General features: G+C 46.0%; 1 protein-coding gene across 7 annotated transcripts in view; it reads left to right on the top strand.

Annotated features, from left to right (window-relative positions):
- The window catches only part of LOC131101748 (CUB and sushi domain-containing protein 3), a 234036-nt gene that overhangs the window by 113178 nt on the left and 99418 nt on the right, over positions 1-21440 (top strand). For all 7 annotated transcript variants that reach the window (XR_013627730.1, XM_078792151.1, XM_078792149.1 and 4 more), the window contains one exon: positions 19074-19186. Coding sequence is in view for 6 of the 7 variants with exons in the window: in XM_078792151.1 (XP_078648277.1) it covers positions 19074-19186 (113 nt within the window). In the remaining variant the exon portion in view is untranslated. The remainder of the gene's footprint in view (positions 1-19073; positions 19187-21440) is intronic.

Raw genomic sequence — 21440 nt, 5'->3', positions numbered from 1 at the left:
TGTTTACTAGTAAATACCAACACAGCATCTGTCCACCAGAGAGCAGCTGATGTAGTACCTGCACTCACCTGTGAGAGGCAGCGATGAGCCGCTGTTCTACAAAATGAAGAAGCTGTGCTAGCTGTTAGCAAACTATGTCACACTGGGAATGTATTGCTATTTTGATCCTTAAAAATAGCAAAGAACTCACATAGAACTCACACCGTCACATAGAGCAGATATTTACAAACAGCCGTCATTCTGTTTTACAGTAGGTGCTTAAAAAACAGCAAAGCCTTCCTGTCACATAGAAGAGATGCTTAAAAACAGCAGAGCCTTCCTGTCACATGGAGATGCTTAAAAACAGCACAGAAGTCTTGTTACATAGAAGAGATGCTTAAAAACAACAGAGCCTTCCTGCCACATAAAGGAGATGCTTAAAAACAGCAGAGCAGTCCTGTTACGTAGAAGAGATGCTTAAAAACAACAGAGCCTTCCTGCCACATAGAGGAGATGCTTAAAAACAGCAGAGCAGTCCTGTTACGTAGAAGAGATGCTTAAAAACAGCAGAGCCTTCCTGTCACATTGAGGCGATGCTTAAAAACAACAGAGCCTTCCTGTCACATGGAGATGCTTAAAAACAGCTGAACCTTCCTGTCACTTAAAGGAGATGCTTAAAAACAGCTGAGCCTTCCTGTCACATGGAGATGCTTAAAAACAACAAAGCAGACCTGTTACATAGAAGAGATCCTTAAAAACAGCAGAGCCTTCCTGTCACATTGAGGAGATGCTTAAAAACAGCAGAGCCTTCCTGTCACATGGAGATGCTTAGAAACAGCAGACTAGTCCTGTCACATAAAGGAGATGCTTAAAAACAGCAGAGCAGTCCTGTTACATAAAGGAGATGCTTAAAAACAGTAGAGCCTTTCTGTCACATTGAGGCGATGCTTAAAAACTGCAGAGGCTTCATGTTACATGAAAGACAGCAGACTGGTCCTGTCACATAAAAGAGATGCTTACAAACAGCAGAGCAGTCCTGTTACATAAAGGAGATGCTTAAAAACAGCAGACTGGTCTTGTCACATAAAGGAGATGCTTAAAAACAGCAAAGCAGTCCTGTCACATTGAGGCGATGCTTAAAAACAGCAGACTGGTCCTGTCACATAAAGGAGATACTTATAAACAGCAAAGCAGTCCTGTCACATTGAGACGATGCTTAAAAACAGCAGAGCCTTCCTGTCACATGAAGATGCTTAAAAACAGCAGACTCGCCATGTCACATAAAGGAGATGCTTAAAAACAGCAGATTTGTCCTGTCACATAAAGGAGATGCTTAAAAACAGCAGATTTGTCCTGTCACATAAAGGAGATGCTTAAAAACAGCAGAGCAGTCCTGTTACATAAAGGAGATGCTTAAAAACAGCAGACTGGTCTTGTCACATAAAGGAGATGCTTAAAAACAGCAGAGACCTTCTGTCACATTGAGGCGATGCTTAAAAACAGCAGACTGGTCCTGTCACATAAAGGAGATGCTTAAAAACAGCAAAGCAGTCCTGTCACATTGAGGCGATGCTTAAAAACAGCAGAGCCTTCCTGTCACATGAAGATGCTTAAAAACAGCAGACTCGCCCTGTCATATAAAGGAGATGCTTAAAAACAGCAGATTTGTCCTGTCACATAAAGGAGATGCTTAAAAACAGCAGAGCAGTCATGTTACATAAAGGAGATGCTTAAAAACAGCAGACTGGTCTTGTCACATAAAGGAGATGCTTAAAAACAGCAGAGACCTTCTGTCACATTGAGGCGATGCTTAAAAACAGCAGACTGGTCCTGTCACATAAAGGAGATGCTTAAAAACAGCAAAGCAGTCCTGTCACATTGAGGCGATGCTTAAAAACAGCAGAGCCTTCCTGTCACATGAAGATGCTTAAAAACAGCAGACTCGCCCTGTCATATAAAGGAGATGCTTAAAAACAGCAGAGTCGTCCTGTCACATAAAGGAGATGCTTAAAAACAGCAGAGCCTTCCTGTCACATTGAGGCGATGCTTAAAAACGGCAGAGTATCTTCGACCAGTGTTTGTTTCTTCTGGTTTTTTTTTGCATGACACTAAATCCTCCCTAGCTGGTGGTGCTAACTGGTCGTTATTACTTTAGTTGCTTTCTTTCTTCGTCTTTTGTTGCCTTCCACGTAACAACAATGCAGCCCGAGGCTCGGTCGTCCTCGTTGTTGATTTCACACATCAGGATTTCCATCATGAATATCAAAAATTAACATTTAGGTTTTTGGAGCAAATTATGGCTAAGGAATTACTCACATTACAAATAATTGATCAAGATCATTTTACCACGTCAGGTACTTTCAGACCTCGAAAGGAAGGAAAATCATCCCGATGATCTTCACGTTGCACTTGTGGCTTAAAGTGTTTCCTCCATGGCCAGCATGGTGGGAGGCGTTTAGGCAGATGTCTGATGGGGAATTGAACAGAGCTTTAGCAACATGAGGCCTCAGCACTTTTTTTCCCAGGGACACAGCAAGGCAAAGGACAAACATCAGCTAATTGTAGTGCGTACGGGGACGGCGGCCACACAAAAGATTCACGACATGACGGCGGCATATGCTTCCATGCTTTATTGCCGGAACCCGCAGACGACGCCACTGGATGGCCGAGGCGCTCTGCTCCTTTGTTTTGTTGTCGTTTTAACACCGCATGCCTCCGAAGTTTTTCTCTTCTTCGTTTTTCGTCTTCATACGGCTCAGTCAAAACAATATTTTACTGCCCCAACCCCCCCCCCCCCCCCCCCCCGACAGACACACACACCGTCCGCTGCTCATCGATTGTTGGCAAATGATGCTATTGATCAGCCATTGCTGTAACCGATTTGGATCTAATCGCGGCACAGTTATTAGAGTGTTGTGGGGGTGTTCTAATGGCCTGGAAATAGATCTGAGGAACTTATTAGCATCCCGCCCCCTCCTGCCAGGACTACAAAACTTACTTCAGCAAATTGCATTGACTTTTCTTCTTTGTTGATGGCGTTTCAAACTGTGAATCCAAAAGGTTTAAGTGCGGCGTCTCCCTGTTTATGTCCCTGGGGGTGGAATGAGACAATCTTTGGGGGAGAGATGTTAAAAGACACCTGAGCCTTCCTGTCACATGGAGATGCTTAAAAACAACAAAGCAGTCCTGTTACATAGAAGAGATCCTTAAAAACAGCAGAGCCTTCCTGTCACATTGAGACGATGCTAGGATATTGTTGTACTCCTATGTCGTGCACAGCATGCCTTCTCTAAACAGACAACATTTGCGCCTGTTAGTGTCCTCATATCTCACCTCCAAATATCATCTCATTCCACAGATGTAATATTGACAGGGAGCTCTGTGTTAAGACACTGAAAATGGTCAAGTGTGATTCTGTTAAACATGACTTTAAAATCTCTGTGGGGTTGGATGAGGTTCATCACCAGTGATGTCAATGTTCTGCTAAACACGATGTGGAACTAAATATGATGTGGAGGTTTTCTCCCATTAGAGCTAACTATGGGCCTCAATGGAGCGTTGGATCCATGCCATGACTCACACACACTTACGTACCGACTTGTGTGGTTTTGTTGTCACACACACTTATGTACCGACTAGTGTGGTTGTGTTGTCACACACACTTATGTACCGACTTGTGTGGTTGTGTTGTCACACACACTCATGTACCGACTTGTGTGGTTGTATTGTCACACACACCTATGTACCCACTTGTGTGGTTGTGTTGTCACACATTTACGTACCGACTTGTGTGGTTGTATTGTCACACACACCTATGTACCGACTTGTGTGGTTGTGTTGTCACACACACTCATGTATCGACTTGTGTGGTTGTGTTGTCACACACACTCATGTATCGACTTGTGTGGTTGAGTTGTCACACACACTCATGTACCGACTTGTGTGGTTGTGTTGTCACACACACTTATGTACCGACTTGTGTGGTTGTTGTGTCACACACACTTATGTACCGACTTGTGTGGTTGTGTTGTCACACACACTTACGTACCAACTTGTGTGGTTGTGTTGTCACACACACTTATGTACCGACTAGTGTGGTTGTGTTGTCACACACACTTATGTACCGACTTGTGTGGTTGTGTTGTCACACACACTCATGTACCGATTTGTGTGGTTGTATTGTCACACACACCTATGTACCCACTTGTGTGGTTGTGTTGTCACACACACTTATGTACCGACTTGTGTGGTTGTGTTGTCACACATTTACGTACCGACTTTTGTGGTTGTGTTGTCACACACACTTATGTACCAACTTGTGTGGTTGTGTTGTCACACACACTCATGTACCGACTTGTGTGGTTGTGTTGTCACACACACTTACGTACCGACTTGTGTGGTTGTGTTGTCACACACACTCATGTAACGACTTGTGTGGTTGTATTGTCACACACACTTATGTACCCACTTGTGTGGTTGTTGTGTCACACACACTTATGTACCGACTTGTGTGGTTGTGTTGTCACACACACTCATCAACCGACTTGTGTGGTTGTTGTGTCACACACACACTTATGTACCAACTTGTGTGGTTGTGTTGTCACACACACTTACGTACCAACTTGTGTGGTTGTGTTGTCACACACACTTATGTACCGACTAGTGTGGTTGTGTTGTCACACACACTTACGTACCAACTTGTGTGGTTGTGTTGTCACACACACTTATGTAACGACTTGTGTGGTTGTGTTGTCACACACACTCATGTACCGACTTGTGTGGTTGTTGTGTCACACACACTTACGTACCAACTTGTGTGGTTGTGTTGTCACACACACTTATGTACCGACTTGTGTGGTTGTGTTGTCACACACACTCATGTACCGACTTGTGTGGTTGTATTGTCACACACACTTATGTACCCACTTGTGTGGTTGTGTTGTCACACATTTACGTACCGACTTGTGTGGTTGTATTGTCACACACACCTATGTACCGACTTGTGTGGTTGTGTTGTCACACACACTCATGTATCGACTTGTGTGGTTGTGTTGTCACACACACTCATGTATCGACTTGTGTGGTTGAGTTGTCACACACACTCATGTACCGACTTGTGTGGTTTTGTTGTCACACACACTCATGTACCGACTTGTGTGGTTGTTGTGTCACACACACTTATGTACCGACTTGTGTGGTTGTGTTGTCACACACACTTATGTACCGACTAGTGTGGTTGTGTTGTCACACACACTTATGTACCGACTTGTGTGGTTGTGTTGTCACACACACTCATGTACCGATTTGTGTGGTTGTATTGTCACACACACCTATGTACCCACTTGTGTGGTTGTGTTGTCACACACACTCATGTACCGACTTGTGTGGTTGTGTTGTCACACATTTACGTACCGACTTTTGTGGTTGTGTTGTCACACACACTTATGTACCAACTTGTGTGGTTGTGTTGTCACACACACTCATGTACCGACTTGTGTGGTTGTGTTGTCACACACACTTACGTACCGACTTGTGTGGTTGTGTTGTCACACACACTCATGTAACGACTTGTGTGGTTGTGTTGTCACACACACTTATGTACCCACTTGTGTGGTTGTTGTGTCACACACACTTATGTACCGACTTGTGTGGTTGTTGTGTCACACACACTTATGTGCCGACTTATGTAGTTGTGTTGTCACACACACTCATCAACCGACTTGTGTGGTTGTTGTGTCACACACACACTTATGTACCAACTTGTGTGGTTGTGTTGTCACACACACTTACGTACCAACTTGTGTGGTTGTGTTGTCACACACACTTATGTACCGACTAGTGTGGTTGTGTTGTCACACACACTTACGTACCAACTTGTGTGGTTGTGTTGTCACACACACTTATGTAACGACTTGTGTGGTTGTGTTGTCACACACACTCATGTACCGACTTGTGTGGTTGTTGTGTCACACACACTTACGTACCAACTTGTGTGGTTGTGTTGTCACACACACTTATGTACCGACTAGTGTGGTTGTGTTGTCACACACACTTATGTACCGACTTGTGTGGTTGTGTTGTCACACACACTCATGTACCGATTTGTGTGGTTGTATTGTCACACACACTCATGTACCGACTTGTGTGGTTGTGTTGTCACACACACCTATGTACCGACTTATGTAGTTGTGTTGTCACACACACTCATGTACCGACTTGTGTGGTTGTTGTGTCACACACACTTATGTACCGACTTGTGTGGTTGTGTTGTCACACACACTTACGTACCAACTTGTGTGGTTGTGTTGTCACACACACTCATGTATCGACTTGTGTGGTTGAGTTGTCACACACACTCATGTACCGACTTGTGTGGTTTTGTTGTCACACACACTTATGTACCGACTTATGTAGTTGTGTTGTCACACACACTCATGTACCGACTTGTGTGGTTGTGTTGTCACACACACTCATGTATCGACTTGTGTGGTTGAGTTGTCACACACACTCATGTACCGACTTGTGTGGTTTTGTTGTCACACACACTTATGTACCGACTTGTGTGGTTGTGTTGTCACACACACTTATGTACCGACTTATGTAGTTGTGTTGTCACACACACTCATGTACCGACTTGTGTGGTTGTTGTGTCACACACACTTATGTACCGACTTGTGTGGTTGTGTTGTCACACACACTTACGTACCAACTTGTGTGGTTGTGTTGTCACACACACTTATGTACCGACTTATGTAGTTGTGTTGTCACACACACTCATGTACCGACTTGTGTGGTTGTTGTGTCACACACACTTATGTACCGACTTGTGTGGTTGTGTTGTCACACACACTTACGTACCAACTTGTGTGGTTGTGTTGTCACACACACTTATGTACCGACTAGTGTGGTTGTGTTGTCACACACACTTATGTACCGACTTGTGTGGTTGTGTTGTCACACACACTCATGTACCGATTTGTGTGGTTGTATTGTCACACACACCTATGTACCCACTTGTGTGGTTGTGTTGTCACACACACTCATGTACCGACTTGTGTGGTTGTGTTGTCACACATTTACGTACCGACTTTTGTGGTTGTGTTGTCACACACACTTATGTACCAACTTGTGTGGTTGTGTTGTCACACACACTCATGTACCGACTTGTGTGGTTGTGTTGTCACACACACTTACGTACCGACTTGTGTGGTTGTGTTGTCACACACACTCATGTAACGACTTGTGTGGTTGTGTTGTCACACACACTTATGTACCCACTTGTGTGGTTGTTGTGTCACACACACTTATGTACCGACTTGTGTGGTTGTTGTGTCACACACACTTATGTGCCGACTTATGTAGTTGTGTTGTCACACACACTCATCAACCGACTTGTGTGGTTGTTGTGTCACACACACACTTATGTACCAACTTGTGTGGTTGTGTTGTCACACACACTTACGTACCAACTTGTGTGGTTGTGTTGTCACACACACTTATGTACCGACTAGTGTGGTTGTGTTGTCACACACACTTACGTACCAACTTGTGTGGTTGTGTTGTCACACACACTTATGTAACGACTTGCGTGGTTGTGTTGTCACACACACTCATGTACCGACTTGTGTGGTTGTTGTGTCACACACACTTACGTACCAACTTGTGTGGTTGTGTTGTCACACACACTTATGTACCGACTAGTGTGGTTGTGTTGTCACACACACTTATGTACCGACTTGTGTGGTTGTGTTGTCACACACACTCATGTACCGATTTGTGTGGTTGTATTGTCACACACACTCATGTACCAACTTGTGTGGTTGTGTTGTCACACACACTTATGTACCGACTTATGTAGTTGTGTTGTCCCACACACTCATGTACCGACTTGTGTGGTTGTTGTGTCACACACACTTATGTACCGACTTGTGTGGTTGTGTTGTCACACACACTTACGTACCAACTTGTGTGGTTGTGTTGTCACACACACTTATGTACCGACTTGTGTGGTTGTGTTGTCACACACACTCATGTACCGATTTGTGTGGTTGTATTGTCACACACACCTATGTACCCACTTGTGTGGTTGTGTTGTCACACACACTCATGTACCGACTTGTGTGGTTGTGTTGTCACACATTTACGTACCGACTTTTGTGGTTGTGTTGTCACACACACTTATGTACCAACTTGTGTGGTTGTGTTGTCACACACACTCATGTACCGACTTGTGTGGTTGTGTTGTCACACACACTTACGTACCGACTTGTGTGGTTGTGTTGTCACACACACTCATGTAACGACTTGTGTGGTTGTGTTGTCACACACACTTACGTACCGACTTGTGTGGTTGTGTTGTCACACACACTCATGTAACGACTTGTGTGGTTGTGTTGTCACACACACTTACGTACCCACTTGTGTGGTTGTTGTGTCACACACACTTATGTACCGACTTGTGTGGTTGTTGTGTCACACACACTTATGTGCCGACTTATGTAGTTGTGTTGCCACACACACTCATCAACCGACTTGTGTGGTTGTTGTGTCACACACACACTTATGTACCAACTTGTGTGGTTGTGTTGTCACACACACTTACGTACCAACTTGTGTGGTTGTGTTGTCACACACACTTATGTACCGACTAGTGTGGTTGTGTTGTCACACACACTTATGTACCGACTTGTGTGGTTGTGTTGTCACACACACTCATGTACCGATTTGTGTGGTTGTATTGTCACACACACCTATGTACCCACTTGTCTGGTTGTGTTGTCACACATTTACGTACTGACTTGTGTGGTTGTGTTGTCACACACACTCATGTAACGACTTGTGTGGTTGTGTTGTCACACACACTTATGTACCCACTTGTGTGGTTGTTGTGTCACACACACTTATGTACCGACTTGTGTGGTTGTTGTGTCACACACACTTATGTGCCGACTTATGTAGTTGTGTTGTCACACACACTCATCAACCGACTTGTGTGGTTGTTGTGTCACACACACACTTATGTACCAACTTGTGTGGTTGTGTTGTCACACACACTTACGTACCAACTTGTGTGGTTGTGTTGTCACACACACTTATGTACCGACTAGTGTGGTTGTGTTGTCACACACACTTATGTACCGACTTGTGTGGTTGTGTTGTCACACACACTCATGTACCGATTTGTGTGGTTGTATTGTCACACACACCTATGTACCGACTTGTGTGGTTGTGTTGTCACACATTTACGTACTGACTTGTGTGGTTGTGTTGTCACACACACTCATGTAACGACTTGTGTGGTTGTGTTGTCACACACACTTATGTACCGACTTGTGTGGTTGTTGTGTCACACACACTTATGTGCCGACTTATGTAGTTGTGTTGTCACACACACTCATCAACCGACTTGTGTGGTTGTTGTGTCACACACACACTTATGTACCAACTTGTGTGGTTGTGTTGTCACACACACTTACGTACCAACTTGTGTGGTTGTGTTGTCACACACACTTATGTACCGACTAGTGTGGTTGTGTTGTCACACACACTTACGTACCAACTTGTGTGGTTGTGTTGTCACACACACTTATGTAACGACTTGTGTGGTTGTGTTGTCACACACACTCATGTACCGACTTGTGTGGTTGTTGTGTCACACACACTTACGTACCAACTTGTGTGGTTGTGTTGTCACACACACTTATGTACCGACTAGTGTGGTTGTGTTGTCACACACACTTATGTACCGACTTGTGTGGTTGTGTTGTCACACACACTCATGTACCGATTTGTGTGGTTGTATTGTCACACACACCTATGTACCCACTTGTCTGGTTGTGTTGTCACACACACTCATGTACCGACTTGTGTGGTTGTGTTGTCACACATTTACGTACTGACTTGTGTGGTTGTGTTGTCACACACACTTATGTACCAACTTGTGTGGTTGTGTTGTCACACACACTCATGTAACGACTTGTGTGGTTGTGTTGTCACACACACTTATGTACCGACTAGTGTGGTTGTGTTGTCACACACACTTATGTACCGACTTGTGTGGTTGTGTTGTCACACACACTCATGTACCAACTTGTGTGGTTGTATTGTCACACACACCTATGTATCCACTTGTGTGGTTGTGTTGTCACACACACTCATGTACCGACTTGTGTGGTTGTGTTGTCACACATTTACGTACCGACTTGTGTGGTTGTGTTGTCACACACACTTACGTACCAACTTGTGTGGTTGTTGTGTCACACACACTTACGTACCGACTTGTGTGGTTGTGTTGTCACACACACTCATGTAACGACTTGTGTGGTTGTGTTGTCACACACACTTACGTACCCACTTGTGTGGTTGTTGTGTCACACACACTTATGTACCGACTTGTGTGGTTGTTGTGTCACACACACTTATGTACCGACTTATGTAGTTGTGTTGTCACACACACTCATCAACTGACTTGTGTGGTTGTGTTGTCACACACACTTATGTACCGACTTGTGTGGTTGTGTTGTCACACACACTTACGTACCAACTTGTGTGGTTGTGTTGTCACACACACTTATGTATCGACTAGTGTGGTTGTGTTGTCACACACACTTATGTACCAACTTGTGTGGTTGTGTTGTCACACACACTCATGTATCGACTTGTGTGGTTGTATTGTCACACACACCTATGTACCCACTTGTGTGGTTGTGTTGTCACACACACTCATGTACCAACTTGTGTGGTTGTGTTGTCACACATTTACGTACCGACTTGTGTGGTTGTGTTGTCACACACACTTACGTACCAACTTGTGTGGCTGTTGTGTCACACACACTTATGTACCGACTTGTGTGGTTGTTGTGTCACACACACTTATGTACCGACTTGTGTTGTTGTATTGTCACACACACCTATGTACCGACTTGTGTGGTTGTGTTGTCACACACACTCATGTATCGACTTGTGTGGTTGTGTTGTCACACACACTCATGTACCGACTTGTGTGGTTGTGTTGTCACACACACTTATGTACCGACTTGTGTGGTTGTGTTGTCACACACACTTACGTACCGACTTGTGTGGTTGTGTTGTCACACACACTTATGTACCGACTAGTGTGGTTGTGTTGTCACACACACTTATGTACCGACTTGTGTGGTTGTGTTGTCACACACACTCATGTACCGACTTGTGTGGTTGTATTGTCACACACACCTATGTACCCACTTGTGTGGTTGTGTTGTCACACATTTGTCACGAGCAGGCTTGCGAGCTTAGCGATACGACCCCAGGATGCAGAGAGCAGGACCAAAAATGTAGGCAAAAGGGATTTAATGGTGTTTAAGCAATGTAGCCAGCAACTACAGGCAAACCAAAGACAAAGACAATGAAGCCACAAACGAAAAGAGCACACACCTGAACTAAATAGGGAGTGAAAATTAGAGACAGGTGTGTGAACTGAGTCAGAGAGCAGAAGGGAACAAGAAAGGAAGGTGAACCAAAATAAGGGCATGAAAACCGAACTGAGGCAAAGAAGGAAACTAAAGGAGCTGTCACGAGAGGGTGATGCCCACATCGTGACAGTACCCCCCCCTTAAGGACGGATCCCAGACGTCCAAAAAGTCCACAGACAAAGAGGGATGGGAGGCGGGGGGACCGGAGGTGGGTTGCTGGCCGGACCTCTCCGGAGGTCGGCCAGGGTGGCAAGGCCACGCAGGAGGGCGGCCCGCAGGGTGAGCAGCCCGAAGGGAACCGGGCTCCTCTGGAGGATGGCCATGACGGCAGGCCCAGCAGAAGCCATGGGTGGACCCCTCTGGGGGCCGCGCAGGGTGATGGGCCTGGCCGGGGAGGCCCGCCCGCCGTGGAAGAGGTGGCGCCGGAGGAGGCGGCTGAGGCGACGGCGTGGCGTCCCGCCGTGGAAGAGGTGGCGCCGGAGGAGGCGGCTGCGGCGACGGCGTGGCGACCCGCCGTGGAAGAGGTGGCGACGGAGGAGGCGGCTGCGGCGACGGCGTGGCGTCCCGCCGTGGAAGAGGTGGCGCCGGAGGAGGCGGCGGCGGCGGCGTGGCGTCTTGCCGTGGAAGAGGTGGCGCCGGAGGAGGCGGCGGCGTGGCGTCCCGCCGTGGAAGAGGTAGCGCCGGAGGAGGCGGCGGCGGCGTGGCGTCCCGCCGTGGAAGAGGTAGCGCCGGAGGAGGCGGCGGCGGCGTGGCGTCCCGCCGTGGAAGAGGTAGCGCCGGAGGAGGCGGCGACGGCGTGGCGTCCCGCCGTGGAAGAGGTAGCGCCGGAGGAGGCGGCGGCGGCGTGGCGTCCCGCCGTGGAAGAGGTGGCCCCGGAGGAGGCGGCGGCGGCGTGGCGTCCCACCGTGGAAGAGGTGGCGCCGGAACACGAGGAACGGACTCTCGGTCTTGGCTCGACTGTGGAGCAGAGGAACAGCACAGTGAGTCTTGGCCGAGAGGTAACCTACCGGACAGCACATCCCGGCCAGCTGGAAGAACCGGTTGCGCTGGCGGTCCGGCGGGCTGTTCCTCATCAGGCAACCAGCTGAGGGCATCATCCCCACACCCCTCGGACAGGGTGTGATGTGCGTCCTCCAACGCACGGCTGGTCATACTAGCCCCCCCTTCCGAAGGCGGATTCCAGACGCCGTATGCTGCTGGATGTGGAACCAGGGACGGGAGGAGGGGAACCTGGAGGAGGGTCTTGAGTTCAGCCCGCTCTGCTGCCTGGACCAGGTCTAGAAGGGACCTCAGGCGGGGTTTGGGCTTGGGAGGGGTCTGGAGTATCAAGCCACTGGACAGGAGAGCCAGGGGATGCTGCGGCTTGGGGCTGCGCGGCTTGGGCACAGGAGGAATCCGGGGAGTCACGCAGCTTGGCACGGGAGCCGGGGTTTGGGAACCCTTGGGGCTGCGTGGTTTGGGCACAGGAGGAATCTGGGCCGTGACGCAGCTTGGCACGGGAGCCGGGGTTTGGGAACCCTTGAGGCTGCGTGGCTTTGGCACAGGAGGGGAACGTGCGCCGTGGTTCTCTTCGTGTTGCATGGGAGGCAACGGGGATTCCGAAGAGGGAGGCGGCTGGGGCTCAGCGGGCTGTCGTAACGGGGGCACCATCAATAGTGGTGTGATGGGCCGGCATTCAGCGACAGCGTGGGGGGTTAATTCCGCCTTGGCGTGGCATGGCGTGGAGGAAGGGGGTGCCCTCACCTTACAGCCACGCGAACCCTTTGCAGAGGTCGGCCGAGACATGCGTCGGCGTCGTGGTCGGATAGGCTTGTCCATTGCGGGTCCCGAATACACCCACGCCATGGGGATAAGCGTGCCGTCCGGCCCCCAAACCATATCCTCCAGCTCCTCCGGGGTAAACATGGCTGATTCCTTCTCCATGGCCTTCAAGATCTGCCAAGTCCAGAAATCGCTCTCCGCGAGGTCGTCTTGTGGTGGCTTCATTCTGTCACGAGCAGGCTTGCGAGCTTAGCGATACGACCCCAGGATGCAGAGAGCAGGACCAAAAATGTAGGCAAAAGGGATTTAAGGGCAAAAGGGCATGAAAACCGAACTGAGGCAAAGAAGGAAACTAAAGGAGCTGTCACGAGAGGGTGATGCCCACATCGTGACAACATTTACGTACCAACTTATGTAGTTGTGTTGTCACACACACTCATGTACCGACTTGTGTGGTTGTTGTGTCACACACACTTATGTACCGACTTGTGTGGTTGTGTTGTCACACACACTTACGTACCAACTTGTGTGGTTGTGTTGTCACACACACTTATGTACCGACTAGTGTGGTTGTGTTGTCACACACACTTATGTACCGACTTGTGTGGTTGTGTTGTCACACACACTCATGTACCGACTTGTGTGGTTGTGTTGTCACACACTTACGTACCGACTTGTGTGGTTGTGTTGTCACACACTTACGTACCGACTTGTGTGGTTGTGTTGTCACACACACTTACGTACCGACTAGTGTGGTTGTGTTGTCACACACACTTACGTACCGACTTGTGCGGTTGTGTTGTCGCACACACTTACGTACCGACTTGTGTGGTTGTTGTCACACAGCTTTATGAACACACGTGCTGTTGTGTTTTATGTGTGTCGTAGCGGGTAAAACACAAGATACCACTCGCTGGTGTTGTGTTTTTATGCGTGTGTGTGTGTGCTGGCGGAGGCGGATACACACTTGTTGTGTTTTACGCCGCTGTCTCGCTGTGTTGGCGGAGGTGAGACGGGAAGAGGAGACACATTTATATGAGATAAAGGGGGAGGGATGGGGGGGGGGTCCTGTTGTGAGCACTGATTACCCTCTGCCCACTTGAGATTGATGGAGAGTGGCACACACATACAGACCAACACACACACACACACACACATGCACACGCACGCGCACACACACATGCACACACCCGGTCTGCTGCCTGCTGCAAACTGATTGATGATAGTTCCACCCAGACTACATCCAGCCCAGCAACACTCCTGTACTCAGTGTGTATATCTTGATGGCTGTGTGTGTTCTACATGCATGTGTGTGTGTGTGTGTGTGTGTGCGTGTGCACGTGTGGCAGTTCCCACCTGTCTTAATTAGAAGAGCCTATTAAGACAGATTGGCTGATTAGATAGTGTTCCCCTACTGTCTAATGAGCGCTTGCACGCACGCACTTATTGCAGTACAAGTCTCTAATGTGGTGTTATGAAGTGATGGCACGAGGAGAACTGTGGGAGTGGGAGTCCTCCTGAAGAGCTCTCTTGTCTGGTAGAGGATCTTTGACTAGAGTGTTCACAGTAGGGGGGGTGCTTATATACAGTTGAACACTCCTGTTTTTGCAGCATGTGCCTAAAAGTAGCAGGGCACTCCTGTAAAATAGAGGATCTTTGACAAGCCTTTTCCAGTCACATGTAGAATATCTTCCTGAAAAAGAGTAGCCCAGTCTTGTCATATGTTGTCAGAACATTGACTAGTTTTTTACAGCAGGTCCTTAAAAAACAACAGAACGCTCAGTGCTCCTGTCATATAGACAATCTTTGATGAGCATGTTTGCAATACATTCTTAAAAATTGCATAGCACTCCTGTCAGATATAGAGGATCTTATCTTGACTCGAGTGTTTGCAGAAGGTCGCTCAAAGTATTAGAGCGCTCCTGTCGCATTGATGATCTTTGACGGGCATTTTTGCAGCATGTGCCTAAAAATATCAGAATAGAGGATCTTGCTGTACGGAGCTCCTGTCATTTAGAGGATCTTTGACTCACGTTTTTTACAGCGGGTCCTTAAAAAGACCAGAGCACATTTTTCCAAGTGGTTCTTAAAAGAACAGCCCAATGTTCCTGTAATATAGATGATCTTTGATGGACACTTTTGCAGTAAATTAGTAGACTGCAGTAGACTGCATTTTTGCAGTCGATTCTTAAAACCAGCCGAGTGCTCCAGTCGTGGAGAGGATCTTTGAGATGCGGTATGAGCCTCGCATTGACATTATGTCAAAAATCCAAATAACAGTCAAGGGGGAGGTGCGTCTCCTTTCTAAATTCTCATGAGGAGTGTCGGAAATCTGGCCTGTGCCAGCAGAGCCTCTTCAAAGTGGTCTGCATTCCTGCCGGGTGGACAAAAGCGTTATTAAATCATTAATCCACGCCGGTGGCTCCAGTCGGCGAGGACACAGCGACGTTCTCCTGAGGTACCGTGTCTGCTTTCAAAGCACTTTGGACTCGTGGCGCGTTGCAGAAGGGTGGATGGTACGTGGCGGTCCATACTTTTTCAGAAAAGACAGGAATGGTCGGCTCTGCATGCGCTTTAAATCGTTGCTACTGAACTCGCATGTTTGCCAGACACCACCGTGGTGTCACACCGGCTGCTCGGCGTGTAGGCCCGAATACAGTGCACCTTGCCGGGCCTTTATGCTCCGCTTCTCCTGATAGTAGTGATGTCATTACATTAGGACACTTCAACTGGTACGCTAGGTCCTTCTTACCTCCACGTGTGAACAATCTAAGCTTCAACCTAAATTAAGGAAGTACATATAAAAAAGTGACCAGGGTCCAATTCCACCCTCGGCCATCTCTGTATAGAGTTTGCATGTTCTCCCCGTGCATGCGTGGGTTTTCTCCGGGTACTCCGGTTTCCTCCCACATTCCAAAAACATGCTAGGTTAATTGGCCACTCCAAATTGTCCATAGGTATGAATGTGAGTGTGAATGGTTGTTTGTCTATATGTGCCCTGTGATTGGCTGGCCACCAGTCCAGGGTGTACCCCGCCTCTCGCCCAAAGACAGCTGGGATAGGCTCCAGCACCCCCGCGACCCTCGTGAGAAAAAGCGGTAGAAAATGAATGAATGAATATCAAAAAGTTGTGTACGATGCAATATACGTATGTGTCAATATATACAACATGCAATATACTTGTTCATCATATAAATGACCTCTTTTTGTTTCCGCTTTCTCATGCACTCCAAAGCATGATCAAATTGAAAAGTTAAGTTAGCCTCCATCTGTCAGTACATTTTTGCTGCATTTAGTGCTCACTTCTGGCTTTCATCGACTAGCCAGTTACTTTTGCTGGCCTGATTATAACGTCATGCTAACACTGTTCACACACACGCACACACACACACATACACAGGTCTGTCTAGATTTATGCTTTGATACAAGCATCTTAAAGAGGCACGCGCGTGTGGCTTTTAATGAGGCACTCTGGGTAATGACGCAGCCACCAGGAGTGAATGGGGTGCCGTAAACATGACGAACGGCAGCAGACCGACGGACCACGGGAGCGCCCCCTGGCCTGGGGGTCCGCAGGAACAAACCGATATGTGACGACATGTTTGTTGGTGAAGTGTCGCGGCGATTGCGGCGTCTGGCATGAGACGTCAGGAAGTTGATCCGTCACGCGGGAGTCCTTGCTTTGCTTTGTGGTTTTCCTTTTTTTATTGTAAATTTGCTGCCATAATGCTTTACAGCCGATGCATAAAAAGGATGAGCATAAAGTTTAACACACTAAAGCAAGTATGCTGGCTAAAGAGCCATTAGTTCAAATCAAGGGAACACTCCTTTCATTTAGCACAAAGAACACAATCAAGTCATCATAAAAGATATTTAAGCTTTGGCTTTGGTTTTTGTTGCAACATGAGTAGCCGTGACGGCTACTCAATGCCCTTTTTGGGTCGGTGCTGGTGAAGTGTTGCATCATTCCAATAAGGCCAGTCGTTGTGTAGAACACCACAAACATGGCCGACATTTTCCATTTAAAATGTGATGAATTTGAATAATAAAAATGTTTTATTTTATCTTTAAAATAACCAGAAAGTACCACATTTTGGGGACAGGATGTTATAGGTATTAATTAACAGCAGCCCACCAGAAGCCATTGATGGCTGTCGTCTGTTAGAATAAAATGTAGATGAATAATGAATATAGCGTTAGTTATCACCCTTATGTCCATTTGCTTAGACAATAGAAAGTGTTTGAATGTGCTGAAGAGGGAATGTGCCCGTGACCCTGATCAGAGACCCCCCAGCGACCCCCAGGTCCTGGAGGTGCCTGGATGCGCCAACAGCAACCCTGCAGATGTTCATGTTAATCCTGCAAGAATGTGTCAAGATAAGAACTAATAAAACAATAAAAGTAATTACTCTCACATACACACACACACATAGGCAAACAAATACAACTTGTTGTCGTTGTTATTATTATCTGTCATGACATAGCTCTGTTTTGGTCAAAACGGCACTTTCTATTATTATTATTATTATTATTGTTTTTTTGTTTTTTTATTTCTTCACTTTAGTGAGACCCAAAAAATGCTAATGCTAAAAATGCTAATGTTAAGGATGCATAAAGTCCTGCAAGAATGTGTCAAGATAAGAACTAATAAAACAATAAAAGTAATTACTCTCACATACACACACACATAGACAAACAAATACAGCTCTTTGTCGTTGTTATTATTATCTGTCATGACATAGCTCTGTTTTGGTCAAAACGGCACTTTCTATTATTATTATTATTATTATTATTATTATTATTGTTTTTTGTTTTTTTATTTCTTCACTTTAGTGAGACCCAAAAATGCTAATGCTAAAAATGCTAATGTTAAGGATGCATAAAGTCCTGCAAGAATGTGTCAAGATAAGAACTAATAAAACATAAAAGTAATTACTCTCACATACACACACACATAGACAAACAAATACAGCTCGTGCAACTGCCTTCTCCACCCCCCCCCCCCCTTAGAGTTGCACGACCATGTAGTAGGGACCCCCCAAAAGAGAATAAAAAGAGGAGTGTGAACTGCATATTCAGAGTGGAGCGGCATGTCACTGGGTATGTTGTTTCACTCTCCTCGCTGCGAGTAACTTTAAATATTGTTGTCTGTCTCTTCTGTATTTCTGCATTTAAGTGTTTTTACAAGTGTCACAGGAGTTTGAACCTGACATCGTCCTCGGGAACTAAAACCACCCCGGTCATTGTGAACCATCTTTCTCTCTCTCTTCCGTTGTTGCTCGTCCTTGTCTCCTGGCAAATTAGCCATCTGCTAATTGCCTCCCTTTAGTTTGATCAGGTCATGGGGGTAATGTGTGTGTCTTCTAATTTGGCAAAATTTGCAAGCGTCGGTGTCGTGTACACGATACGTATAATAGCACCGTGCAAGTCTGTGATTATGTGAGCGTGGTGCATCACTGTGTGATTGGACTGCGGTGAGAGGGCCGTCTGCTTGCTAACAATGTGGAAATCATATCAGTGTCCTAAAAATCACCTTCCACTGTGTTAATTCAATGAAAAGGAAGCCATAATTGTGTATCGTCTTTCCTGGACTATAAAAATGAGCTTTAAGAAGTGCTGGGTCAAATCCTCCGTATGCAAGATGCAAGCAGCAGGGGAAATCTGCGCGAGAAAAAGAATGATCATCTCCTACTTCATTAAGCGCCATTGAGGCCCTCTAAGCATATATTAGAATCATCATAACAATCATCCCTCTCTCGCAGCAGGACAGCGGCGCTGCTCATACGTGGCAGGAACCTTTCATGGATTTAGGAGGCTTGTTGTGCTGTGGTCATGTGTTTTGCAGCGTCTTATAAATACACCTTGTGTCTTGTGTCGCAGGTTGTCGGGCAGTAACGTGCCCTCACCCATCGTCAGCAACAAGAACTGGCTGAGGTTGCATTTCGTCACCGACAACAACCACCGCTACCGTGGATTCAGCGCTCATTATCAAGGTGAGTCTGCTGGCAGAAAGGCACCACACAAAAAAACCCATCATGGACTGTATGAAGGACGTGATGGGACGCAAAGGCACATGCATTACCAACAGTGGCCAACAGAGGGCAGGCAATTATTTACTCTTACTTTCACCAACGCTATTTCTTTATGCTTTTGCCATTTTTGCCATTATTTCACGTTTATACGTTTGGTTGTGCTCATTTGCTGTTTAGCTACTTCCTGGTTCACGGACGCGAATCCTAAACAACAGAACTATTATTATTATTATTATTATTATTATTTTTATTGGCGTTGTTATTATTATCTGTCATGACATAGCTCTGTTTTGGTCAAAACGGCACTTTCTATTATTATTTTTTTTTTGTTTTTTTATTTAGTGAGACCCAAAAATGCTAATGCTAAAAATGCTTATGTTAAGATGCATAAAGTCGGCCATCAATGGACGGCATATGTGACGTGCACATTGTCCGATTTTTGGTCTGTTGGTCCTCACTCAGTGGTTAGAGAAGATCCATCTCTCAGATGGTCTTGGCTTGGACCTTTTGTTCCTGGACTGTGTACACACTTGACCAAACACACCGACCTAGCAGGGCAAACCGTACAGTATATTGCATAGCATACTACACATTGGTTTATGTATTTTTACACAATTAGTGATGACTTGTCTTTTATTTTTTTATTATTTTTTATTTCCTTATTATTATTATGATCTGTCATGACAAAGCTCTGTTTTGGTCAAAACGGCACTTTCTATTTCATACGGAGGTAGACGCACACCTGTGGTACCTGTGGTACGGGGTCGGGGGCGGCGCCCTATTACTGTACTATGAAACCCAATCCAATCTTCAAAGACGGGCTGTTTTTTTCTAAAAGCCATACAAGCGATGCATCAATGCTGTGGACAAATCCATCATGAACCTTTCTTTGATGTTTACAGCCGTGGAGCATCATGTTGGGGGTCTTCTTCCCCCACATGAGCCGTGTCCGCGGCTAAGATGGAGAAAGTCATGTTTCTGTGCCACTTTTAGGATTTATTTATTTATTTGTGCCCGGATGGTTGAAATTGAAAGTGAAACCAATTCAATCACTTCCATGTTGACTTTTAATCCGTCTACTCATCCTGATGGCCAACTCTTCATCCCTGCGTCATGAATTGGATTGATTTTGCAGACAAACAAAACCAAGATATCGAAATGTCATATTTCACCATGGCAAATTATATCATCAAAAAACAGATTCTTTATTATTTTTTGAAATGCGTCATCATCATTTTTACCCCCCCCCCCCCCCCCCCGGATCACTTTAATTGATCCTGATGGATCCATAATCGGTTTTAAAAGGTTACTCAGGCCGCTTAATTAATGGGTGGAGAAGTTGCTGGATTAATTAAGCGGACTTCCTAACAAGCTCCAGATTGATCAGGCCGCTGACTGACGGACTGATTTCCGCCCTCAGCTGTCAGTCATCCGCCACATCCCAAAACATCCCGAACATGCAATTAGTTGATGTTAATTTGTTTATTTACGAGAGTCCAGAAGCTCACGGGACCCTTGATTAGGGACACCAACGTCTGCCTCAGTAGATGGATCATCATTTTTCACAGAATGGAATGACTTCAGGAGACATTTGCCAGAAATTCAAAGATAGTTTTCAGGCAGAAGACGGCTCATCGAGTTCCATGATTTATTATTATCATTCATTCGTTTGTTCATTCATTCATTCATCCATTCGTTCATTTTCTACTGCTTATCCTCACGAGGGTTGCGGGGGTGCTGGAGCCTATCCCAGCTGTCTTTGAGCGAGAGGTGGGGTACACCCTGGTCTGGTGGCCAGCCAATCACAGGGCACATATAGACAAACAACCATTCACACTCACATTCATACCTATGGACAATTTGGAGTCGCCAGTTAACCTAGCATGTTTTTGGAATGTGGAGGAAACCGGAGTACCCGGAGAAACGCATGCACGGGGAGATGTTATTATTATTATTATTATTATTATTTTCATTTTCATTTTTATTATTAGATAGATAGATAGATAGATAGATAGATAGATAGATAGATAGATAGATAGATAGATAGATAGATAGATAGATAGATAGATAGATAGATAGATAGATAGATAGATAGATAGATAGATAGATAGATAGATAGATAGATAGATAGATAGATAGATAGATAGATAGATAGATAGATAGATAGATAGATAGATAGATAGATAGATAGATAGATAGATAGATAGATAGATAG

Source organism: Doryrhamphus excisus, linkage group LG7 (genome assembly GCF_037039965.1).
Source record: "Doryrhamphus excisus strain RoL-2023G ecotype Guam linkage group LG7, RoL_Dexc_Guam_v1.1, whole genome shotgun sequence".
NCBI lineage: Eukaryota > Metazoa > Chordata > Actinopteri > Syngnathiformes > Syngnathidae > Doryrhamphus > Doryrhamphus excisus.
This window is presented reverse-complemented; position numbering and strand designations above follow the sequence as displayed.